Genomic DNA, 25,559 nt, shown 5'->3' with positions numbered 1-25,559 from the left:
ATTATTTAATTTTATGGACTGGAACAATGGTACAGAGGGTAGGGCATTTGCCTTGCACGCGGTCGACCCGGGTTTGATTCCTCTGCCCCTCTCAGAGAGCCCGGCAAGTTGCTGAGAGTATCCCACCTGCATGGCAGAGCCTGGCAAGCTCCCTGTGGCGTATTCGATATGCCAAAAACAGTAACAAGTCTCACAATGGAGACGTTACTGGTGCCTGCTCGAGCAAATCAATGAACAATGGGACGACAGTGCTACAGTGCTTAAAAAATTTTAAATACATTCATTTTTTAAAATTTATTCTAATTAACCATACTTGATTAATGTATGGTTAATTATGAGTAAATGTTTGATTTACATGGCTATTTTATATATGTGAGGCCCTGTAAAACTTGACTGGGTGAAAGGGGCTTTCGAGTGGGAAGCTGTGGCAGCCCTGGGCAGACCCTCGCCGAGGGAGCTATTCTGACTCAGCCTGCTCTCTGCCCCGCGCTCTCGCCCGATTTTCAGTATTTTCCCATCGCTACTTTCCTGGCTTTCCCTCGTTGTGACACCAGGGCAGTGGCTGCTTGCTCGCCCACTGTGGTCACGGGGAGAATTTTCGCCGGTTTGGTCTGGTTCTGGGGCCACACCCCGCGGTGCTCGGGGCTTGCTCCCGCCTCTCTGCTCAGGAACCACTCCCAGAGGTACTTGGGGACCACGTCCAGTGCTGGCGCTGGAACCAGGCTGCCAAAGCCACCATCCAGTTAAAAACTTAACTCCAGCACTATCACCCCTTCAATATTTTAGAATTCCTGGAGCCCAAACTCTACACCACTGACAATTAGCACATCACGTTGGATGTAGAGTAAAAGCCAACCAATCTCAACTAAGAAAATGTTAACACACGAGGCTTAACTGTAACAACATGTGAGCAGTCTCTTCTACAGGGCTCCATGGGTCCACATGAGCTACAGCAATCTTCACTCGGTTTCTCCTAAGGAAATCTTTTTTGATAATTTTTAGTGGATTTTTCATAACAAGCAATATAAAATCAATTATTTAGGGTCTGCTATTGGGGCAGGCTTGGGTGGTGGTTGGGAAAATTGGAAATAATGGTGGTGGGAAGGTGCACTGGTGGTGGGATTGGGGTCGGAATATTAGCACTGTCATAGTACTGTCATCCCGTTGTTCATCCATTTGCTCGAGCGGGCACCAGTAACGTCTCCATTGTGAGACTTGTTGTTACTGTTTTTGGCATATCAAATACGTCATGGGTAGCTTGCCAGGCTCTGCTGTGCAGGTGGGATACTCGAGATAGCTTGCTGGGCTCTCTGAGAGGGATGGAGGAATCGAACCCAGGTCAGTTGCGTGCAAGGTAAACACCCTATCTGCTATGCTATTGCTCCAGTTGGAATATTAAATGAAATAAATTATTGTGAGCAACTTTATAAAAATTAAATTAAAACAAAAAAAGAAATCAGAGCTAACCTTGTGCAAGACAAGTACTTTAACTCCTGTACCATCTCTCTGGTCCTTTCATTGTTTTTTTTGTTGTTATTGTTTTTTGGGTTTTTTTTTTTCTTTTTGGGTTACACCCAGCGATGCTCAGAGGTTACTCCTGGCTCTGCACTCAGGAATTACTCCTGACAGTGCTTAGGGGATGCTGGGAATGGAACCCGGATCGGCCGCGTGCAAGGCAAACACCCTACCTGCTGTACTACCGCTCCGGCCCCTCGTTGCTTGTTTTCAAAGTGCTGGGGCCAGAACCCAAGGCCTCACACGGAGCAAAGCAAGCGATTCGCCTCTTGAGCTGCATCTCTGGCCCTGTCATGGTGTTTAGTTTCTATTGGGTTTTTGTTTCGGGCAGTCCCATATCACATAGCGGTGGCTCCGGGGCTACTCCTTTTCCAGTGCTCGGGGGTGCTCTTCGGTCTGGGGCTCAAAGCTGGGCTGCCCACAAATTCCATGCTCTGGCCCTTTGAGCCGTGTCTCAGCCCTCTCCCACGGCCTTTTAATTCATTACTCATCAGCGGCTGCATTAGAAACATTCATTCATCAGATTGTCTCCATTGGGCTTCTTGGTGAGAAATCACCCATCAGTCCCTGCTGTCCTCTGTCAAATCCTTAAATGAGGACTTCTTTAGAAGGAGTTTTGGGGGGCTGGAGCAACAGCACAGCGGGTAGGGCATTTGCCTTGCACGCGGCCGACCCGGGTTCGATTCCCAGCATCCCTGAGCACCGCCAGGAGTAATTCCTGAGTGCAGAGCCAGGAGTAACCCCTGAGCATCACCGGGTGTGACCCAAAAAGCAAAAAAAATAAAAATAAATAAGAAGAACTAGGACCCTGAGCATGGGGCGGGGGAAAGGGCTGCGTTTGTTCCCCAGTCTCCCTGAGCAGTGATCCAGGAGTAGCCTCTGAACGCCAAAAGAGGTGGCCCACAACCCTCATACCAATTTTAATAGATAAAGTAGGACCATCCCAAAAGAATGTGTGCCTCCTGCTATGAAGCTGGCTGATTGTTCCATCCTAAATCTATACTGTGTGTGTGCGTGGGCAGAGACAGGGCAGGTTTGAGTTAGTTTTGTCTAGAGAAAATAGTGAAAGGTAAGGCCATTAAGCTCTGCCTTCCCATTAGCTGTTCTGAATCAAACGCGCGCTCTCTCTCTCTCTCTGTCTCTCTCTCTCTCTGTCTCTGCCTCTGTCTCTGTCTCTCCTCTCTCTCTCTCTTTCTGTCTGTCTCTCCTCTCTCTCTCTGTCTGTCTCTGCCTCTGTCTCTCTGTCTCTCCTCTCTCTCTCTTTCTGTCTCTGTCTCTCTCTCTCGCTCTGTCTCTGTCTCTCTCTTTCTCTTTCTCTCTCTCTCTCTCCCACTTCCAATGTGTTTTTCTACTAAACCAAAGTGTTCTCAAAAATAAAAAAGCGAATTCAGTAATTCCCATTGGTCCTACCCAGCAGTCAGTTGCTTTTTCCCCACCCACCACAGTGTTATTTAAAATCATGATATTAGAAAGCCCAGAGATGTATGTGCCGAATATTCATTCTCCTGTACATTTGTATTAGCGCGAACGGCTGTTTCCTCCTTTGTTCCAGGTTCTGGACACGCCGTACCTGCTGAACGAGCGCTGGAAATACTACCTCTCGGGACTGATCCTAGACGACCCGGAGGTGCCTCTCACTTTTGAAGACACTTACAGGTATGCAGCAGTGTGCCGTGGCGGAGGGGGGATTGCTCAGCAGCTTTTCGGGATGAGGATTTTGCTTTCAATTTTTTTTTTTTTTTTTTGGTTTTTGGGTCACACCCGGCGATGCACAGGGGTTACTCCTGGCTCTTCACTCAGGAACTACCCCTGGCAGTGCTCAGGGGACCATATGGGATGCTGGGATTAGAACCCGGGTCGGCTGCATGCAAGGCAAAATCCCTACCTGCTGTGCTATCGCTCCAGCCCGGGATTTTGCTTTCAGTGCGACTCGAGCCTGAGGGCGTTTCCCGTCTGAGCCGGGCTGCTCTCATCCACCTGAACAGCAGCCCTGCCCCTGAAATCCTTGCAGGCCCCGAGCCGGGCGGCACCAGCTTCCTGTCGAGAGACCAGGAGGACCTGGGGGGAGGCAACTCCATCCCAGGCCGCGCTGGGCAGGGAACAGGGCGGCCGGGTGGCGCTTGGCAGGTTCCAGTTTCCTTCACGCTCAGGGCCTTGAGTCATCTGTCTGGGCGCCACTGCCCTCTGGGAAGCCTTGAGAATGCCAGAGGCTTGTCCCCGGTAGAGCTCTGGCCTTACGTGGGTGAGGTCCTGGGTTCGAGCCCCCACACTGGAGGCTGAGGGTAGTTGGGAAGTTCCTGAATCAAGGAGCCCTGAGCCGGCAAGTGGCTCAGCGGGGACCCCCAGAGCGGGAGGTGAGCTGCCTCCCCGCCTCCGCCCCCTTGGTGGTGGAGAGAGGTGACCCCGGACCCCGCCGGGTCACAGCCCCTCTGCTTCCCCCGCAGACACTGCAAGGAGAATAGAGGGGCGTATGCGACGCTGAAGCTGGAGCAGAAGTACAACATGACGGACATGTTCAGCATCGAAAAGGTGAGTCGGGCTGGAGCGATAGCACAGCGGGGAGGGCCTTTGCCTTGCACTCAGCCAACCAGGGCTCGATCCCCACCATCCCATATGGTGCCCCAGCACCGCCAGGAGTGATTCCTGAGTGCAGAGCCAGGAGTAACCCCTGTGCATCGCCGGGTGTGACCCAAATAGGCAAAAAAACAAAAAGAAAGAAAAATTGAGTCCTGAGCCACCCCGGGGTGGACGTGGTTCTCACTGGCCTCCCCACACCCACCCACACACCCAGCCCCACCCAGCACCCCCCGGCATTGCTCAGGGGTTACTCCGGCTCTGTGCTCAGGGACCACACCTGGCGACGTTCAGGGGCCGTGAGAGGTGCCGGGGGTGGAGCACCGGGTCAGCTGTGTGCAAGGCGAGGGCATCTCTCTAGTCCCCAAGGGACCATTTTAAGGTGACACCTGGTACTGCCACAGGCTGTGTGGTCATCGGGACTGTCCTAACACCAGAGAGACCGCACAGAAAGAGGACCATGGGGTTGGCCGTGCTTCAACCCTGGCCACTGCCCAGGGCCCCCTGAGCACCTCCGGGAGTGATCCCTGAGCACTGAGCCAGGAGTGCACCCCCCAGGAAAACAAACCAAGAAACCAACCTGTTGATCACTGCAGCTATGTCTCCCCAGAGACCCTGGAGCCTTCGGTGGGAGGGGGGTCCTCACCGGAAAGGACTCCTGCTGTCCCCCTGAGGGTCCAGGCCCCTGGAGGGACTTAGCCACTGCTTTCCCAGAGACTGGCGCTCCGGGACTGCATACCCTCTCTCGGCAGACCTCTTCAGAAGGCGTGGGACACCCCCATCTGTGGCCCAGGCCCTCGTTCGTCCCAAAGGGTAGTGGTCAGGCCCCAGCCACGTGTGCCGTGTGGTCAGAGGTGCCCCCGACAGCCTCTCGACCCCCGGCCCTGCAGGCCCGAGCAGGGGAGGGTCACAGGAGCTTCCCTCCCTGAGGTCTTCCTCCATGGAGAAACCCACCCAGGGACATGAAGGGTGGCTGTGGCTCCCCCTAGCCCCAGCTTGCCCACAGGGACCCAGCGACAGCCTTCCAGGGGCCCCCGGGCCCACACTGCTGCTCAGAGGGGAAGAGAAGGATCCGAGAGCCTCGGACAAATTTCCTGCTGTCTGTCTCCCTGGCCGAGTACTCCTGGCACTTCTGCACAAAGAAAAGATACTCGGGGTGGTAGAGACTGCCTTGGATTTCCTCTTGCCTTTCAGAACCATTTGTTTTTCTTTTAGGGTCACACCTGGCGATGCTCAGGGGTTACTCCTGGCTCATCCACTCAGGAATTACTCCTGGCCGTGCTCAGGGGACCATATGGGATACTGGGAATCGAACCCAGGTCGGCCACATGCAAGGCAAAGGCCCTCCCCGCTGTGCTATCACTCCAGCCCCTCCGAACAGTTTTGCAAGGACTTCTTCACCCCCTCCTAGGCTCACACCCTCACCGCACCCCACATCCAAGTCCTAGTGCCGCCCCCTCCCCTTCCCTTCTGCCCTGCCCGTCCTTCCCGGGGCACCGCCATGCGCCACAGAAACAGGGGATGATGTGGGGAGGGCTTTGCCTTGCACGCTGCTGGCCTGGGTTCCAGCCCTGGCACCCCAGAGGGCCCCCAAAGCCTTTCAGGAGGAATCCCTAAGTGCAGAATCAAGAGGAAGCCCTGAGCACTGCCGGGTGTGACCCAGCAAAATAAACAACCACAAGCGTAGATGCCTTCGGGTGATAGCACAGCGGGAGGGGGTTTGCCTTGCTTGGGGCTGAATCAAGTTCAATCGATCTCATCCCATAGGGTCCCCCAGCACCTCCAGGAGTAATTCCTGAGTGCAGAGCCAGGAGTAACCCCTGTGCATCGCGGGCGTGACCCAAAAGGGAAAAAAAAAAGGGGGGTGGACTCCTTCTTCTGCTCCACAAGCCAAGCCGAATGTCTGCAGCTGAAACCCCGCCCAGCCCACCCCCAGTGCCGGGACCTTGGGCCTTAATCCCTGGGCCGCCATCCCCTCCACGCCCAGAGTGCCTGCCTCCTGCCTCGGGGACAGCGCCAGGCCTGTCTCTGTCCTGCCTGCAGCCACGTCCTCCCAGTTGTCCCCACATGGCCTCTGCCCACCGCGCCTGGTCCCCTGGCACGGTCCCTGCCCCTGTATCTGGGTGTCCCTGAGCACGGCGCCGCAGTGCCTCTGTCTCCCTCGGCCCAGATCTCCACGTCATCACCTTCGTGGTGGGCGAAGAGGGGGGGCGGGAAGCTGCGAGCAGAGCTCCTGGGCCGGGGGCTGCACCCCTCCATGGCCGTCCTTCCGCCTCCAGCTGACCGGCCCGGTGAGACAGCACTTGGAGGACCTGCAGGTGGACCTGAGCAGAGTCGTCCTGCTGGACGACAGCGGAGTACAAGGCCTGAGGGACTGCAGCTCCTCGGGGGTCCGGGAGATCGATTACAACGTGTTCTTAACCGAGGTACGCCCCCCTGCCTGGGGTGCTGGACGTGGTTCCCTTTTCTCCCCAGCTGTGGCTGTACTTGTGTTTGTGCCACTGCGATGTGTTCCACGTGTGAACACTTCTCGAGAGGACCCTTTCCTCGCGGGCACATCGACACGTGCCTCGGCTGCCGTCTCTGCCGCCTTGCGAGGCGCGAGACCCCGCACCGAGCTCTCCTCACCGCCCCCCTTCCCTCCAGGGGCCTCGGCCCCACCCAGCCCGGCCCTGCTCTGTGTCCGTGAGGCGCCTGCCGGGCAGTCCTGCTGCATGGGGCCCAACAACCCCTGGCCTTTGGCGTCTGCTGGCCCAGACTGACCCTTCCTTGGCCCAGTGTTCCTTGAATACAGAACGCCTGACGTTGTCACAGCCCCACGTCTGGTGGGCTGTTTGCTTCCTCGGAACCCGCAGAGTGAGAAGGAGGCCGCCACGGCCGCTGCTCAGGGCCCCCACCTGAGCCTGGTCTGCACGGCAGCTCTCCCGGGGCCACGCCCCTAGCCAGGACAGCGTCTGATGCTTTCGTTCTCTTGCAGATAAACAAACCTCCCACCAGAGGGAATCTTCTGCTATTTGCAGCCAAAGTAGAAACAGAAGTCAACAATTTCGTGAGTCCATAGAGGGGAGGAAATGTTCCTCCTAAACCCTGACTCCCGGCCCCGGCGCATTCCTGACCCCCCACCACCAGCGGCCCCCGGCCTAGTGTGGCTTCACCTGGGATCCATTTAGCCTCCTCGGCTCATCCAGCACCAAACACTGGTGCGCGAGCGCACACACACACACACACACACACACACACCCCAAACACTTGTATGCACACACATGTGCACACCCACGCACCCACACACCCACGCACACACCAGACACTGTATACACACACATGCATGCACACATACACATGCATACACATACACACCAAACACTTATATGCACACACATGTGCACACAAATACACATGCACATGCATACACTCACACTAAACACTTGTATATACACACATATGCACGGACATATGTGTACACACACTACACACTTATATGCACATACGTGCACGCAAACACACACCAAACACTTGCATGCACACACATGTGCACACACATGCACACACTCACACAAAACATTTGTACATACACATGCACACACTAAACATTTGTACATACACACATGCACACGCACTAAACACTTGAATGCACACATGTGCACACAAACACACACCAAACACTTGTATGCACACATACGTGCACAGGCACACACATGCACACGCGCGCACACAAAGCACTGCATGCACACACACATGTGCACTCACACATACATGCTCACACAAGTGCATGCACACACACATGCACAGGCACACACTTGCATGTGCACATACACACACACACATGTATGCAACCCGCCCCCCACACACACACTTCCCTTGCAGTTAACAGGACCCGGGAGGGAGAGCCCGCCTGCTGCCTGGCTTTACGCCCCATGGGTCGGGGAAGGCGGGGACCCCAGCCTCGATGCCCAGCTCCCCCCTTCCCCCCCCACCTCCCCTGCCTGCCGGACTCCCTTCGCCGGGCTCCCTGCCGAGAAGCTGTAGGATCTATAGAAGAGGGCCCAGGCCCCAGGGGCTGGGGGACGCTGTACCCCGACTCAGCGCCACTGTGGCGGCCACTGGGCCTGGCCTCCTGACAGCAAAGTGGCCACACACCCCCAAACACGGCTCTGGGGTCCCTCTCCTGGGCGGAGCGGGAGGGGGCTGGCGAGCCCAGGTCACTGCTGAAAGCGTCGTGCTACTTCCTGAAGTGGGGTGTCCCTTGGGGTGGGCTGTCTGGGCACTAGCCCCCGGGGACCCCCCACGCATGCGCGGGAGGGAGCCTGGCGAGGGGAGGGCCGAGCGCAGGCGCTGACCTGAGTCTCCCCCCTGCAGGCCCAGGCGGCCCAGCGGGAGGCGCTGCTGAGGGAGGCCCAGGAGGTCCGGCGCATCCACCAGGAGCTTCTCGCCCCGCAGCAGCAGGCCTCGGTACCCACAGCCGCCCCGCGCTCCCCCATGGGCCCGGTACCCCACGGACCCAGGCTCAGAGCAGAGGAACCTCACGCGTCTGCAGTCAGGGGCCGTCTGGGTGGTCTCCTCCCCTAGCGGCCCCCGGGCCCTGCACTCAGCTCGGGGCTGGTGCTGCTCTCCAGGATTCACTCTAATTCACTCCTTCTTATTATTCTGGCCCTTTTTAACCCCCCCCTTTTGATTGGGGGGCCACCCCCAGCGGTGTCCAGGCCTCACTCTGCACTCCGAGCTCGGCGGTCACTCCTGGCATGGTTTGGGGACCCGAGGGGTGCCAGGGATCGAACCTGCACGCAGGGCCAGTGGCCTCCCTGGGTGCTGCCTTTCGGGCCCATCATCCCCACTCCGTCCCCTTGGAGGGGGCCCTGGGTCCTCGGTGGGCAGCATCGCCGCGCTCCTCTCTCCCGTTCTGTTTCAGATTCTCTTTTCTTGCCCATTTCTAGCCCCAACATCAGGGGCAGGACGGGAGAGAAGGGCGGGGCAGACCTGGCCTTTCAGGTTCCTCCTCCCCTGGAGATAAAGGGGCTGGGGAGGAAGAATGATTATGGGGAGGGAGGGCCGGCCTGCAGGAGGCTGTGCAGGAATTAGGTTGCAGTTTGTGCGGGGTTGCACAGGCGTAAGGATCCACTGACTGCAGCTCCTACCGTTCATTTTACTTTCCCTTTCCCTCTACCCCTCCTGATATTCCGTTTTTATTTTCCCCTATATCTGTTTTGGGGGCCACACCTGGCCGTGCTCTGGGTCCCCCTCTGACTCTGGGGGTCATCCCCACAATGCTCCAGGGACTGTGCCTGGGACCCAACCTGGACCTTTTGCGGGCACAGCATGAGCGCTCCGCTCATTGGGCAATCTCTTCGGCCCTCCTGAGTTTCTGAATCATTCTCTACTCCCTAAGTTCCATTCTCTACTCCCTAAGTTCTGTTAAATTCTCTTCGTTTGTCTGCTGCGCTCAACACAGTTTGTGGCACTCATTTATGCCAGGCACAAAGTGGGTGGTGCTTTAAGCTGGATTTTGTGGTTCCTTCGAGGCTGACTCACCTCGGCAGGCCTCTGTTCATTTCAGAGCCAGGAGCAAGCGGTTCTGAGCAGAACTCAGTCTGAACCAGCACCTAGCGCCCTATGCAGCCCACACCCCCACTACCTCCGCCCGTGACTGTGTCTAGAAACACGGAGTTATCAGAACACAGCCGCCCACTCGCTTACACTTGATCCATGTCGCTTTGGGCTGCCAGATGGACCCAGTGTGGCCGCCTCCTCCTGCCCTCACAAACCAGACCGAACCGCAGCCGGGCAGCAGACTTTCAAAAGGCGATGCTGGGGCCGGGGACAGTGCAGCGGTTACTGCCTGCAGACAGGTCCACTCCTGCCGCAAGGCCGGGTGCAGCCCTGCCGGCCCCCACTGGGCTGCCCTGAGTGTGCCCTCCCCACCTCCCCACGGGTGGCCTCTCCGAGCAAACCCCGCTCAGGAGCACTCCTGAGCCCCTAGAGGAAAGGCCCTGCCTCTTGCAGCCCTAGGGCGCGTGCCGGACTTGGTCTGTCTCATACCCGGGCTCGCGGCTCTGCTCTTTCCACCGGGAGCGGCAGCTTCTGAGACACAGGCTGGGCGGCCGGGGCAGCGGTGGGGAGCCCGAGACGGGCGTCCTGGGTGCTTCCTCTCCCAAGCGGGAACCTGCTCTCTGTTTGTCCCCCAGCGCCGTACAGACCAAAGCCTCCGGGAGCTGCAGGCCATAGCCAGTAACCTGGAGGTAAGACGATTCCATTCGTGTTATGCAAAAAATCCAACAAAACAAAACAAAACAAAAAAACCAGTGGATTTTCTGGGATGTTGAGGTCTTGGGTTCCGTTTGAAGGTTTACTGTTTTCTATAAGTAATTGTGCTGACGTCATAGCTCATTCTAGCTAGCCTTGTCCTGAGCCCCAGCATCAGCCCGGGGATACCCGACTCTTCTACAGGCGTAGGAGGCTTGGGTGCCACTGTGTGTCTCCTTGTCGGAGCTGCCCACCCCGGGACTGGCAGCAGGTGCGGGGAAGTTGAGGCAGGCTGAGCAGTATTACAGCGGGGAGGGTTTTGGTCCCACATGGTGACCCAAGGTCAATCCCTGGCACCCCTAGTGGCCCCCTGAGCCCCACCCGAGTATTTCCTGAGTGTAGAGCCAGAATGAAGCCCTAAGCACGACCAGGTGTGGCCCCCGACAAATGAAACTGGAGAGACCTAGCGTAAGCCACACCGCAGAGCATTCCCCCAGAGCCACGGGTTCAAGGCCACCCCAGTCAGGTGCTGGCGGCTGCGGGGGCCTGGCCCACCACGCCCTTCTCTCCTGCTCGCCGCAGTCTGCGCTGATGGTCGCGTCCTGATTTGTGTTTCCCGAAGTTCATTCTTCGCTTTTGTTTCTCGCTCTCCCACATGCGGGCCAAAGCAGGCCTGCGGACTCCCCACTCCTCTCCGGCGGCTTCCCCCGCCCAAGCGGCCGTCCCCTCTGGGCCATCCCTGCTCTTGCACTGGCAAGGTCTCCCCTCTCTGAGCCGCTGCCGGTGTGCCAGACCCCCCGGCCTGCTTGCCTGGTGGTGGGCACCGAGGCGTGCTGGGCGCTCAGCCACTGTGGACAGTGCTGCAGTGCGCATGGGCTGTGTTCAAAAGACACCGAGTTCTTGGTACTTCTGAATCGCTTCATCTGGGGGTGGGCGCTTAGGGCCACACTCAGTGGTGCCAGGGCTTCCTCCTGACTCCGAGGCAGGCATCACTCCTGGGCTTCCCCGGGCACTGTCTGTAACGGCAGGGACTGAACCCGGGCCCGCTGCACCCCACCCATTACACTGTGTGTCCGGGCCAGCTGGCGGCTTCTAAAGGTGCCGTCGGGGTAGAATGGCAGGCTCGGCTGCTGCATACTTTACAGACCCGTGTGCCCGTGTGACGCTCTCCCGGCACTGGTGCCAATGCCCGTCTCACCAGGCACACTCGGTCTGCCCAGCAGGACGCCTGGCCGATGGTGCCGTGCCCGCATGCCCAGCGCGGGCTCAGAGAGCTCCCTGGCCCTCCCGCCGAGTTCACCGCGCCCGCGCCACTCAGCCGAGCCCCCACAAACCTGGGCGCGTCCAGTCTCTTGTCTCCGTGTCCACAGGCCCCGGCCCTCCGAGTGTCCCTGTCTGAGGGAGCTGAGCCTGCCCGGGCCCCTCGGTCCTCAGGGACGTGAAGGGTGCCCAGGCGGCCAGCGCTCAGACCGACCTTTCACCCCGCCACATGGAATTGGCCAGAGCCCGTCCCCGGCGTGGCCATGAAGGTCGCACTCATGGGCATCGGGGGCCTCATCCCCCAGCCCTGTGGGGAGCTGGGCCCGGGAGGGGTCTCCCGCCAGCACGGGAGCAGTCGGACCCAGGCCACACCAGCCCGCCGGCCACCAGCCCCGTGCCATGTCCATCCTTCCTGGCCGGGCGACTCTGACTTCAGCCCCTCGGGGGCAGGCAACTTCCTCCATGGGCTGCCCGGGTCACGGGTCTTCTCCCCACACTTGAGGTGTCCCCAAGGCTGCTGCAGTGAAGGTCCCTCGGGGAGCACTGCTCATTTCACCGCCCGGGGCCTCGCCCTGGGCACCCGAGTGAGGACACGGTGTCCTTCACACCCGCAGGTCGAGTTCCCCTCGGACCTCCGGGGACCGAGGCCAGGGAGCACTTTGCCAAGGACACTGGCCAGTGCGACCCTTATCCCTAGCCCGTGATTGGGCGCAGAGGGTGGCTAGGGAACCAAACAGGCGGTGCCCGGCCCAGGTCCTGGGCGAGATGCGCCCCTGTCTCGGGGGTGACCGGCTCTCGGGGGGTGAACAAGGTGATGCCCAGCCCCAGACCTCGCCCCGAGCCTGACCAACATCGGGGGCCTGCTGGCCTGAACTCCAGCCGCTGCCCCCTGAGGGTCTGCTGGCTGGGCGGCCCCACCCAACACACACACACACACACACACACACACTTCCCACCCCCTGGACCAGCAAGGGCGGGGGGCGTGGGCTGTGAGAGTCGCGGCTGCCGGTGCCCAGTGTCTGATCTCTGCCCGCCGTGACCCTCCAGGAGAAAGTGGACTCGGTCATCTCCACCCTGGCGTCCGCACAGGACTTCATACACGCCAACGCCTCTTCTGTGGTCCGCAAAGTAAGTTCTCTTCCTTCCCCCTCTCTCTCTCTCTCTCGGTGTTCCGGCCACTCCCGCTGCCTCCTGGCTCTGCGTCACTCCCGGCGGGACAGGGGGGCTGAGCCGGGTGGGCGCGTGCAGGTCAGGGCCCTGCCCTGGGGTGTCTCCTGCAGAGTCTGCTTTCCGAGAACGACTCCCTTGGGCAGGGGCCGGGAACGGGGTCAGGGGACTGTGCCCCATGTTCAGTGCTGGCACCACACGCGCCCCCAGCACCACCAGGTGTGACCCAAGGTGTCAGCAGTGTCAACCCCAAGCCATCAGGCCCACAGAGCTGGGCCAGGCGTCACCAGCAGTGGCCGTTAAGCACCACCGTGGAGCCAGCCCCAGGAAGCCTTGCTGATTCCCAGGGTTCAGGCTGTCTCTGTGGCGCAGCACCTGGATCTGATCTGAGCCAAAAGCAGCAACACTTTGTCAATACTTGTGTATGTGTGCGTGTATATGTGTGCGTGCGTGTGTATATATGTGTGTATGTCTGTGTACGTGTGTGTCTGTGTACGTGTGTGTGCGTGTGTGTCTCTGTGTGCATGTGTGTGCGCATGTGTATGTCTATGTGTGCATGTGCATGTGTGTGCACACGTGTGTGCATATGCATGTGTGTGTGCATATGCATATGTGTGTGTGCAAGGATGCTGCAGCCACCCAGGTGCTTTGTGCTGTCCCGTCCCTCTCCAGGAAATTCAGAGGTACGTGAACTCCATCATCGAGTACTTTGAGCTCTACCTGCAGTGGGTCCGCAGATCGGTGAGTGGTCCCCGCCACCCACGCACTATTTGTAGGTTCGGGTTTGGTGAGTTCCACCAGCGAAGCCAGGCCCTCAGCACGCCGTCGGAGAGGAGTTCGGGGCCTCGGTGGGGCCATGAGGAGGTGCATTAAGGCTCCACACGCACACTAGCCCCCCCAGGGCCCCCGCAGGGGTGTTCCCTCCGCCATCCTCACCTCGCTTCCTTCTTCCTCATCCCGAGGGACCGTGGGCGGGACAGTAGGCTTGCTTTACCAGCCCTGGGCCACGGAGACGTTTCCCCAGAGCTGCCTGTGACCCTGGGGCCACCTGAGGGACATCTCCAAGGAACAGCCAAAAGGGAGATGCAGAAGAGCACCTGGGGTGGAGTCTCAGAAGAGGGCGTGTGACAGCTGCTTGGACTCGGGCAGCCGGGTCCTTACAGGGGGGAGATGGGGCAGCAGGCAGGCGCGCGCCTTGTATGCACCGGGTTTGGCCCCCCTGGGGGCCCCCAGCCCCGCCAGGAGTGATCCCTGGGTGCACAGCCAGAAGCAAACCCTGAGCGCCGCTGGCTGTGGCCCAAGACAAAAGCAGAAAAAGGAAAGGCGTGAGGCGAGAAATTCAGGCTAAGGGGGGGCGGGGCGAGGGCTTGTGCCTTGCACGTGACTTTCCACGGTCCTCTGAGCACAGTTACCTGGAGCACAGTTACCCCCCAAAAAAAAGAAAAAGAAATTCAAGCTAAGATGCCATGTTGGGCACATGTACTTTATTCTTTAATACTTTGGGGATTTTTTTTAATTTGATTTTTATTATTTTTTCATTGAATCACAGTGAGATACACAGTTAGAGTTGATCGTGATCGGGTTTCAGTCGTACCGTGTTCTAACACCTGTTCCAACACTAGTGCACATCTCCCACCACCAGGGTCCCCAGTTTCCCTGGCCCCCCCTTCTCCCCTCTATGGCAGACACTCTTCTTCTCTCCCCACTTCCTTCCCCTCTCTCTCCCTCTCCCTTTCTTCATCCCCCTCTCTTCTCCCTCTCTCCCTCTCTCTGCCTCCTTCTCTCCCTTTTTCTCCCCCCCCCCCGCTCTCTCCCTTCTCTCTGCCTCTCCACCTCTCTCTCCCTCCCTCCCTCCCTCTCTCTTCTTCCCCTCTCCCCCAGTATTCTCCGATGCTTTATGAAAGGTTGGAAGGGTGGGTCTAACTTCCAGAAAACACAGGAGACCCTGGGAACGGGCTCGGAGAGAAGCAGGGTCCCACTTTCCAGTGTAGACTCGGGTCAGCCCAGGACTCAGGCTTAGAAACCGGCTTCCAGCAGGCCCGGGTGTCGGTCCCCTGGTGCAGTTAGGCGCAGGGCTGGAGCTGGGGAGTGACTTCCAGCGCGTCCGTCTGTGTTTCTGTCCCCGCACAGATCACTGAGGAGGTTGCGGCCTGCAAGCCCGTGGCTACCGCCCTGGACTCGACCGTCGAAATCCTTCTGTGCCGTTACATCGTAGACCCCCTGGTAAGACACCCTCGTGCCGAGGGAGGGGAGGCCGCCTGCATTCGCACCCGCACCCTGCAGCCGAGCTGTAGTTTGTGCTCCAGGGATTTCGAAGCATCTCTCTGATACAGTGAGAGAATGCACGGCCGAAACCGTGCGGGCAGATAGGTCTTGAGAGCTGCAGGCCCAGCTGGCACCTCCCGGAGGGCCTTAGGGACAGGGGCCCGACACCCCAGAGGGAACGGCCTGGAAGAGTTCAAAGGGCAGCGATTGTCCATACCCTGAGGGCCCTCAGCAGCGATGCCTGTGGGAGCTCTCTACATACATGCTCACATGTGCCATCTGTGGAGTGTAGGCTAGAGCACGAGCCCTCCCGTCATACTGCAACAGAAAACCAACCACCGAAGGTTCCAACAGCCTTTGAGATGATGTTGTCCTTGGCGGGTAGGCTCCAAGGATCAAGCTCTTCCTCCTCCCCCCTCTCCTCCCTGGACCTGGTTCCTGTGAGCAGTCCTCCCTCCCCTCACCTGGAGCTCCTCCTCGCTTCCCCTCTGGTCACAAGAAAGACCAGGGTCTTCACTGAACGCCCAGAGTCCCCCAGACCGAGTGTCTCTCCATAGGCCGTCTCTGGACCATTGTCCCGCTCTAACACACTTGTTTTCTTTCATGGCTTCAAAAATAGAAACAAAACCTCAAATACTTGATTTCCCCCACCCCTACCCCAGGGCATTTGCATATGCCTTGCCTCTGCCTGAACACCCAACCCATGTTTTTCTTTGCCTCCACACCAGACCCTTCCAGCCAACTCTCTCCGACTTGTAGTCTAGTGGTGGGGAAGACTGATGCCGTGCAAATTCCACTGCTGTACTTTCTGAGCTTTGGGACTTTGCAGAATCATTGCATGCACTTCCTCACCTACAGCGGCTGTTGAGGAGCTTCCCCCCGCCCCATAAGGCCCTTCTCCTCACCTCTCATCACTCATAAAGTGCTCACCATTACTGCCACTCTGGGATTCAGGGATCAGCTCACACCTTCCGTTTCCTGCCCCGGGAATTCTTTCCTCTACTTCCCGGTTGGATGGTCTTTCATTTTTATATGACCACAGAGCTAGTCCTTCAGAGATTCAGAGAGGTCCTCGAGGCTGAAATTGTGTGTGTGGGGAGGAAGCACATGCACACACACACATGTACATATACACCCATGCACACACATGCACATACACACATGCACATGCACACACCTGCACATATGCACATGCACACGCGTGCACATGCACACACACATACACACATGCATATGCACGCACATGCACATACACACACATACACACATGCATATGTACGCACATGCACACGCACACGCACATACACACACACATACACACATGCATATGCATGCACATGCACACGCACACGCACATGCACATACACATACTCTCTGGAGTCTAAACCGCTTGATGTGCCCCCCCATGTTATCCTCATGTTCCCCCACAGGCGTGCCTGCAGGGTGTTGGGCTTGGACTTCCCTACCTTAAGCACACAGGGTCCCGACTGCCCCTTGCGGCCAGCCCCAGCTTCCTGGCTGCTCCCCTCCTCCCTCCCTCCCTCTGGGGCCCCCCACTGGTGGGTTTGGGTGAGACCTGCCTTAGGGGAGTCCCACGTTAGCCTGGCGTCACCTGAATTGACAAAGTCTGCACTGGCTCAGACATTCCTTTTATTTTTTAAAAAATTATTTTATTTAAAAAAAATTTTTTTTTTACTTTTTAGGGTCTAGAGAGCTAGAACAGTGGACAGCGTGCTACAAATTTTGTTTTAAAAGTTTAGGGACCAGGGGCTGGAGCGATAGCACAGCAAGTAGGGCGTTTGCCTTGCACATGGCCGACCCAAGTTCAATTCCCAGCATCCCATATGGTCCCCCAAGCACCGCCAGGAGGAATTCCTGAGTGCATGAGCCAGAAGTAACCCCTGTGCATTGCTGTGTGTAACACCAAAAGCAAAAAAAAAAAAAAAAAAAAATGTTAGGGACCACCAGGGGCTGGAGTGATAGCACAGCAGGTGGGGTGTTTGCCTTGCACAGGGCCAACCTGGGTTTGATTCCCGGCATCCCATATGGTCCCCTGAGCACTGCCAGCAGTAATTCCTGAGTGCAGAGCCAGGAGTAACACCTGAGCATCGCCCGGTGTGACCCAAAAAGAAAAAAAAAAAGTTTAGGGGCCAGAGAGCTGGGACGGTGGGCAGTCTGCCTACCTGGCACGTGGCCAGTCCCCAGCACCCCACAGGGCCCCCCGAGCCACCAAGACGATCCCTGAGTGCAAGCCAGCAGCAAGCCTGGAGCACCACTGGGAGTGGCCCCCAAACAAACAAATGAATAAATATTTCTTAATTCAAATGAATAAATGAAGCCCTTTGTGTTTCCCGCGTGAGCGGGTCAGCTCGGGAGCTCTCCCCCCGCCCCACCCCCCCGGGATGGAGCACGGCTGCTGCGCGGCAGCTTCCTTCCCGCCTGCATGGCTCTGAGTCCCTCTCGCGTCTTATTTCTGTTTGTTTGTCTGTTGGAGGCCACACCCAGCAATGCTCAGGGATTATTCCTGCCAGACTTGGGGGACCCTATGGGATGCTGGAGAGCAACCGGGGTTGGCCTCATGCGGGGCAAACGCCCTGCCCACTGCACAGCTCTGTCCCTTCCACAGTCCTTTAAAGTCTTAACTGCTCCTCCAAGGGTGAAGCGGGATGGAAAAGGGTGAGTCCCAGCAGCTCCCGGCCTCCACAGGGGGGAGGGCCGTGGAAATGAGCCAATCTCCTCACACTCGCAGTCACGCCCACGAGCTGCCTCTGCTGCCTGATTGGCTCGTTGGCCAGCCGTGAGCCAGAGACTCACAGGTAAGGCTCAGGAGCGATGACAAGCCGCAGAGACGCCGCACACTCCAAAGCCACCACCCAGTTAAACATGAACTCCCGTTGTATCGCCCCATTCACAACTGTAGAACTCCTGGACCGACTTGCGTGCTCTACCCCACTGATGCACCCCATTGGGGGTAGCGCGCCCCATTGGGGGGACGCAGGGCAGAAGGCACGCGGTCTCGGTTAAGAAAATAATAACACAAGGCTTAACCGTAACAGCGTGTCAGTCATCTCTTCCCCAAGGGCGCAGTGGCTCCAGGGAGGGATACAGCAGTCTTCACACACTTGGTGGCACAGTTCTAGAGAATTATTCATAGCAAGTACTACAAAATAAATTATTCAGGGCCTGCTCTTGGGGCAGGCTTGGGTGGAGGTTGGGAAAGTCCAGAACAATGGTGGGAAGGGATATTGGTGGTGGGGTTGGTGTTGGAATATTGCATGGAATACATTATTGTGAACAACCTCATAAAAATAACATTTTTTTTAAATTTAATGAACAAAGACGAGAACCCAGGAGGAGAGGAGGGCTGTGCCGGCAATTTAGGGCCAAGAGGCGAGGCTGCCCCACGCAACCCAACTCAAAGCAAGCGGCAGGCAGGGCCGGGCAGGGGGTCTGGCGTCACTGACATGCCCAGGGCACCTCTCAGCTCCCAGGAAGGCTGAGCTCAGGGGTCCTCAGAGCAGCTGTGGGCCAGCAGCCCCCAGCGCAGACGTGACTCCATCCCCGTCTGGAGTCCTGGGCATGGACACGTACGAGAACACCCGACCCCCCGCCCCCCATCTGTGCTGATGCTGCACAGACCGGGCTGGGCCCCTGAAATGACACAGAGGTCAGTGATGTGTCCTGGGGCCCAGCACCCTCACCCCCGGCCCCCACCTCTCGGCTGCTGGTTATGGGCCAGTGGGAAAGGAAGCATCAGGAAAAAGGCGTTGGCGGAAGGAAGCTGACACTGGGGGTGCCCGAAGTATCCCCCCGCCCTCCTCCCCCCCCCCCCGCTAGGATGCAGTGCGGAGCCAGAAAACCCCACGCCCCGAGCATGACAGCCTTAAAGAGCCCTGCAGGTAGCTCGAGGGCCTGCGCTGCCGCCTCCTCCGCTCCCCAGAGGGCCTGGCGCTTGAGCAGGCCCTGAGCACCGCCTGGCGTGACACTCCACCCCCACCCAGGAAGAGCTTACAGACGTTTCAGAGCACATAAAATGTTTAAAAATGAAAAGTACTCCTTGAAGCCGTAACTCCACGTGGACTATGGACAGTCAACAATATGTTCCTAAAAGCTGCGCTGTTGCAAAGTGGGTGCATTATCCAGGTCCTCATGCACTATTTTTTTGTACTGCTGGTCCTGTACCAGGAAAATTTTCTTTTATTTTCCTCCTCTCTCTCATTTTTTTCATTGAATCACTGTGTGAAAAGTTACAAAGCTTTCAGGATCAAGACTCAGTCATACAATGATCAAACACCCGTCCCTTCACCAGTGCACCACCAAGAACCCCAGCCTACCCCCTCCTAGTCCCCACTGCCTGTGTGGCAGATGATTTTCACTTTACTCTCTCCTTACTTTGATTACATTCAATTTTCGGCAGAAAACTCACTATCATTATTTGGAGTTCCCCACCCCCAACAGTCAGACCTGTCGAAATGGCATCATTAGATCATATGTTTTCTGTTGTTAATAACAAAGAACATATGATGTTGCACGGTCGCGAAAGTGGCCGCCCAGTTTTGGGATTCTGGTATTTTAGTAATTAAGCCCAGAGGTATTTCTGCCAGCAGCCGCTGCATTCCGAGATTGGTTTGTGTGCCTCTGGGATCGTGGCTGTTCAGGAACGGTGGAGCTGTTCGTGGGCGGCCGCTCAAAGTCTCATTGGGGTGGGGAGCAGGGCGGGTTCTGCCCCCCTTGCTATATTCCCCATGCGTCCCATCACTACAAACTCCTACCTCTCTGTCCAACTGGCTCTGAAAGGTGGCGGTCGCCAAAACATTTTCTTTCATTGTTACTTGCTTTTTAAACTTTGTTCTAGCCACTTAAAGAAAATCTGCTTATGGCATAATTTGCCTCAAATCCATTCCAAGTTGTATATTTGTTTTCCAATAAAAAAAAAATACAATTTACTCCCCCCCAAAAAAGTACTCCTTGAACAATCTCAGGGGTCACCTACCCTGTTCCCCTAGCCTCCCTGCAAACCTTGGTTGCTTTCCATTTCCCTGCGTCAAGCCTTCAAGTCAGGACTGACCGCCGCTGTGTTTCCCTCTAGAATCTGTTCTGGTTCGGCCTCGGAGAAGCCACCTTTCTGCTGCTCCCGGCTCTGATTTTCGCCGTCAAGCTGGCCAAGTACTACCGCCGCATGCAGTCAGAGGACGTGTACTATGAGTGAGTGGCCGCAGCAGAGCTGGGGGCTGGGCTGGGGGGCGGGGTGCTGCCTCTCAGGAGACCAGCTCCCGTGGAAGGAACCCTGCTTTGTCTTTTTAAAGCAGGACGTCCGGCGCTCCCAGCCCGTCCAGCTGGCTCTGTGCGACTCTGATGCTTGTCCTGGCTCTGTCCCCCTCTGGCTCTGTCTCGGCCTGGTAACCGGCTCCCTCTTTCTCCTTTGCAGTTCTTCTGTGGCGGACACTTGGCACTACACTCTCTAGTCGTGCTTCCTCCTTTCACGGGGCTGTCCTCTGCCTTCCGCCCTCTCCAGGAACTTGTCCACGGGGTCTCACTCCCTCTCCTCCTCCCTGTGCTCCTCCCGCGTCTGTTAGCGGGGTGAGCGGCCGGCAGCTGAGTGGTGAGGAGACAATTGCAAAGATAATCAGAACTCCTTTTGGTTCGGGTGTGGGGGGGGGGTTGTTGGATTTTTTTTTTTAATTTTGGTTGCATTTGATTGTGCTGGAAAAAACTTTTTTTCCTTTCTTTTATTTTTAAATTTCTTTTGGGGCCATGCCTAGTTGAGCTCAGGGCTTACTCTTGGCCCTGTGCTCAGGGATCACTCCCACTGGTGTTTGGGAAATCATCCTGGCTTCACGGGGTTGAACCTGGGTTGGCCACGTGCAGGCCAAGAGCCATACCCACTCTACTATCTCTCTGGCCCCTCTTTTTCTTTCTTTCTTTCCTTTTTTTTCCTTTTTGGGTCATACCTAACAATGCTCAGGGCTTACTCCTGGCTCTGCACTCAGGAAATACTCCTCCTGGCTTGGTGCTCGGGGGACCATGTCAGATGCCGGGGATCAAACCTGGATCAACTGCATGCAAGGCAAATGCCCTATCCACTGAACTATCACTCGGGCCCCTCTTTCTCTTTCTCAAACCATGTTCAAAAGATGAGACTGGGGCGGTCGTTATTTATTATCTGGGGGGACTTTTTCAACTAAACATTGACATGTGCAAAGTTTGTAGCAACAGTCAGTGCACTCAGAGCGAATAGGAGCATTGTGGAAATACTTGCTGGGTAGAGGAAGATGTCCGACATTAAGTTGGTTGGAATATGACATCCTTGTTTGATATTTGGATTTTGAAGGGAGCAAGAGGTAAAATGTTTTCCTGTCACCCTGTGGTTTTACTAAGCGGTCCCATCCTCCTCATGACCCATTGTCTTTATTGTCTGTGATGTAAACACTTCAACCCAGAGGTAACATGAACTTTGTTTTGTTCTGTTTTGTTTTCTTTGGTGTATGTATTTGTGTTACAGTAAGAGACATGCTATTTGGGGTTTACATAGACATTATCCCATGTGGAGTCTATGAACAGTTTCTAAATACATGCAGATACTCCAGTCGAGGATCTGGTGCTGGAAAGGGCCCAGCCCCGGCCACCAGAGCCCTGTGAGCATCCCGAGGCCCCACCGGCCGCCCGAGAGCCGGGAGGAAGCACAGGAGCCAGTGAAGCTTTAGTCGGACTGTGACCGCTCCCGCCAAGAGACCTCTGTGTTTGTTTCTGAGCCAATATTCAGAACCCGGCGTGAATCAGTCGTGTCTCATCGGGTGGGACCCTAGGACTGTAAACTGGCAAGGAACAGTTGTGTGTGCAGACAATAAAGAGAGATTTCCAAACACACGGTCCTCCTCTATTTTCTGTTTTTGTTTCTGCTGACTGTTTTTTTTAATTGAATCACCATGAGCTACAGTTATAGACTTGCGTGTTTTTCAGTCATACAATGATCGAACACCCATCCCTGCACCAGTGCACATTTATCACCAACAATGTCCCCAGTTTCCCTACCCTCACCCTATCCCACCCCTCCCTCTGCCTCTGAGGCAGACAATTTCCCTTTTATTCTCTTTTTCCTTTTGGGCTGTCTTCACCAGGGCCCCTCAGAGCGGGGCAGGTTGAGTCTCCCTCCCACCCCAAGCAGAACCCCGGCAGCCGAAAATCTCCAGAACCCAGCCACAGTCATGCTCAAGGCCACTCTCCATACACTCGGACGAGCCTCATGCATGAAGGAACCAGCAGAGAAACCAGGTGTGCGAGACCCATGGCTGAGATCTCCAAGCCTGCTCGGATCAAACTGGGTCTCCTCCACCCAGATGCCCAGTTTTCCAGTAGCTTGGCAGTCACACCCACAAATTGCCCTCAGTGCCATGTAATCTCAAGAATGGCCAAGATCCAGAGACTATAAAACAAAGCTCCCGGAAGAGAGCGATGCAGGATCTTCTGCCCCCGCATCAGGTTGTCTTCACCAGGGACCCCTCAGAGGGGAGCAGGTTGAATCTCCCTCCCCACCTGAAGCAGAGACCCAGCAGCTGAAAACCTCCAGAACTCAGCCACAGCCATGCTCAAGGCCACTCTCTACACATTCAGATGATCCTCACCCATGAAGGAACCAGCAGAGAAACTCAGGTATGCGGGATCCATGACTGAAATCTCCAAGCCTGCTCGGATCAGGACTTGGCCTCCTCCACCCAATCCCCAGTTTTCCAGTAGCTTGGCAGCCACACCCACAAACTGCCCCCAGCGCCCGTGTAATCCCATCAATGGCCAAGATCCAGAGACTATAAAACAAAACTACCAGAAGAGAGCAACACAGTTTTTCCTCTCAGAGAGCCCGGCAAACTGTTGAGAGTATCCCACCTGCAAGGCAGAGCCTGGCAAGCTACCTGTTACGTATTCAATTGCCAAAAACAGTAACAATAACAGGCCTCATTCCCCTGACCCTGAAAGAGCCCCCAGTGCAGCAGCGTTGGGAAGGATGAGTAAAGAGAGGCTGATAAAATCTCAGGCACTTTGTGTTCCTGGAGCGAGCAGACGCCATTGGGCTACACTGGCATGCAACAGGGATGAGTGGAGATGTTACTGGCGCCTGCTCAAGCAAATCGATGAACAACGGGATGACAGTGACAGTGATACAGTGATTCCTCTGGGGCATCATGGTTTGCAATACAGTTACTGAGAGGCCATCATGTTTGGCCCTTTATCTACTTTCAGCACACATCTCCCATCGCGAACGATCCCTCCAACCATCATTGACTTTGTGGTCCCTTCTCCATCCCAACTGCCTTCTCCCCCAGCTCATAAGGCAGGCTGCCAACTGGTCCTCCTCTTATTGGGAAAAAACTCATCGACACTGGACAGCATGCACCTAGGAGCTGCTGCCAAACACCTCACAGGTCACCAAAGCAGGAAGGGCAAAGGGATTCCCCCCAGAGATGGGGGTGAGCCAACACCATCCTGGCCTGCTCAGAGCGCTGCCCTGGTGGTGGAAACCAATGGTCGCATTGACCCGTGGGAGAGGACATGGGTTGGGGGCAGCAGGGAGGCACAGGGGACATTGGTTGCAAGAACTGTTTTTTCAAAACTGGAGCATCTTCTTGGACACATTGGTTCAGTCTGATCCTCATGACGCATGTGTCTCTCACCCGTGTCTTCATCTGACTCCATCCATGTAGTCTTACTGTCGATGAAGTTGTCTGATGTGTCGAGAGGTGAGTTGGCCAATGCCACACGGGTGATGAGTGTGGGGTTGGGTGGTCCCTGACCCCGTCTCTCAGCCCCTGCTCCCAGCAGTGTCACGGGATGGGTATGGCAGAGACATTTTTGGCACACACAGAAACAGGATTTCCAACGCAGCCACCATGCACCCAGCTGGTGTTTGCTCTTTGTGAGGCCAGGGACCAGCAGTCTGTGTGGGGGGACCAGGCACCCCAGGATGGGGGAAGGTGCTCCAGGTCCGAATCTGCCTGGACAGGGCTCTGGAATGGGTGTGACCACCGCCTGACCCGCCGGACTGCCTTTCCAGTCCAAAATACTCTTTTTTTTTTCTTGTTGGGTCACACCCAGCAATGCTCAGGGGTTACTCCTGGCTCTGCACTCAGGAATTACTCCTGGCGGTGCTCAGGGGACCATATGGGATGCTGGGAATCGAACCTGTGTACAAGGCAAACGCCCTACCTGTTGTACTATGGTTCCAGCCCAAAATATTCTTTATTCGATGCTCCCCCTTGTGCATCCAAGAGAGTCGGCGGAAGATGTTCTAGACGTTCTAGAGCTACCGAGTCCGCAAACCCAGCATTGCTTGTGCAGCCTGGAGCACTCCTTTCCCGAGACCCCAGCCGGGGTGTGAGAGAAGGAGCGGATGGAAGTCGCTCTGGTGATGAAGCCAGGTGGCTCCCCGGGGCAGCGGGCTCTGCGGGCGGCCCTCCCGGGAGGAGAGCCGCTCTCCCTCTGTAACCCACCCTCTCCAAAGAGCCGCGCTGAAGGGTGGGTTCCTGGCAGACCCACCCGAGGGAGAGCTCCCTGTGAGGTGCGAGGTCCCCAGTCTCTGACCAGCCCCCTGCTGCGGAGTGAGGCGCTCCCGAGCTCACGCCCGTCACCAGCTCTCGGTCAGGGCCCTTCCCAGCGCACAGGGTGCTCAGAGGCCTCCCCCTCGCCCTCCTGCTGGAAATGGGGCCGTGGCGGCAGCAGAGAAGCAGCTCCCTGACGTGGGGAGACGCGCCCGGGAACGGGGGTCCTAGGTGACCGGGGCCTGGTTAGTGCTGCTGCCCGTGCGTCACGCCGTGGAGGCCTGTCTTTGGGGACCGCTGGCAGGGTAACTACACCCACCCTCAGGAGGGGCCGTGCTGGCCCCCGGAGAGCAGGTCTGACCACGCACGGTCCCGCTCTCAGCTGCGTGGAGTCGAGCCTCGGACAGGAGCCCACGGGACACAGGAGAGGAGCTGTTTCTAGCTGCGAGCCACGTCCTAGCCACGAGCTTTCAGGGGAGGCTTGTCCGTGGAAAGGGCCGAGACTTTGGTCTAGGCCCCGTGGGGGGCCCTCGCACGTTGGGAGCAGCCGGGGAGCTGGGCGGGCGGCTTGTGCCACGAGAGCTCCACGAGAGGCCCAGCGATTCACAGGCCTCCTGGCCTCCCCCTTCAGACTACCGGTCACTGGCCTCGGAGTTGTTGGGGGAGCTGAAGCCGTGACCCCAGCCTTCTGTGGGAAGAGCACTCAACACTGGAGCCAGGCTTCTTGCTCCAGAAGATTCCACTTCTCATGAGAAATTGCCCTCACAGACACACACTGACACAGACAGACAGACAGACAGACAGACAGACACACACACACACACACACACACACACACACACACACACAGAGCAGCTTCTGATGAACCAACCCAGGATGTGTCCAGACACTTCTCTCTCCTACTCCACCTGTGCCCCCTAGTGGCTGGCAGTGGTTTCTCATCAAGGAGCACCCCCCCCCAACCATTACACCCTGCCTCCCAACACACACACACACACACACACACACACA

The 25,559-nt window shown here is 57.0% G+C and overlaps 1 protein-coding gene across 6 annotated transcripts in view; it reads left to right on the top strand.

Annotated features, from left to right (window-relative positions):
• PROM1 (prominin 1) overlaps window positions 1-21,867 on the top strand; it is a 116,172-nt gene extending 94,305 nt beyond the window's left edge. For 5 of the 6 annotated variants that reach the window (XM_055140692.1, XM_055140694.1, XM_055140693.1 and 2 more), the window contains exons 14-24: window positions 3,068-3,171; window positions 3,960-4,044; window positions 6,369-6,515; window positions 7,067-7,138; window positions 8,446-8,538; window positions 10,269-10,322; window positions 12,634-12,714; window positions 13,426-13,494; window positions 14,884-14,976; window positions 20,108-20,223; window positions 21,597-21,867. In XM_055140692.1, the coding sequence (XP_054996667.1) occupies window positions 3,068-3,171; window positions 3,960-4,044; window positions 6,369-6,515; window positions 7,067-7,138; window positions 8,446-8,538; window positions 10,269-10,322; window positions 12,634-12,714; window positions 13,426-13,494; window positions 14,884-14,976; window positions 20,108-20,223; window positions 21,597-21,657 (975 nt within the window). In that variant the 3' untranslated portion in view covers window positions 21,658-21,867. Of the gene's footprint in view, window positions 1-3,067; window positions 3,172-3,959; window positions 4,045-6,368; window positions 6,516-7,066; window positions 7,139-8,445; window positions 8,539-10,268; window positions 10,323-12,633; window positions 12,715-13,425; window positions 13,495-14,883; window positions 14,977-20,107; window positions 20,224-21,520 lie in introns of all 6 variants that reach the window. The other variant, XM_055140698.1, reaches the window with a different exon arrangement.
• Window positions 21,868-25,559: the final 3,692 nt, after the last annotated feature.

This window comes from Sorex araneus, chromosome 5, assembly GCF_027595985.1.
Source record: "Sorex araneus isolate mSorAra2 chromosome 5, mSorAra2.pri, whole genome shotgun sequence".
Taxonomy (NCBI): domain Eukaryota; kingdom Metazoa; phylum Chordata; class Mammalia; order Eulipotyphla; family Soricidae; genus Sorex; species Sorex araneus.
This window is presented reverse-complemented; position numbering and strand designations above follow the sequence as displayed.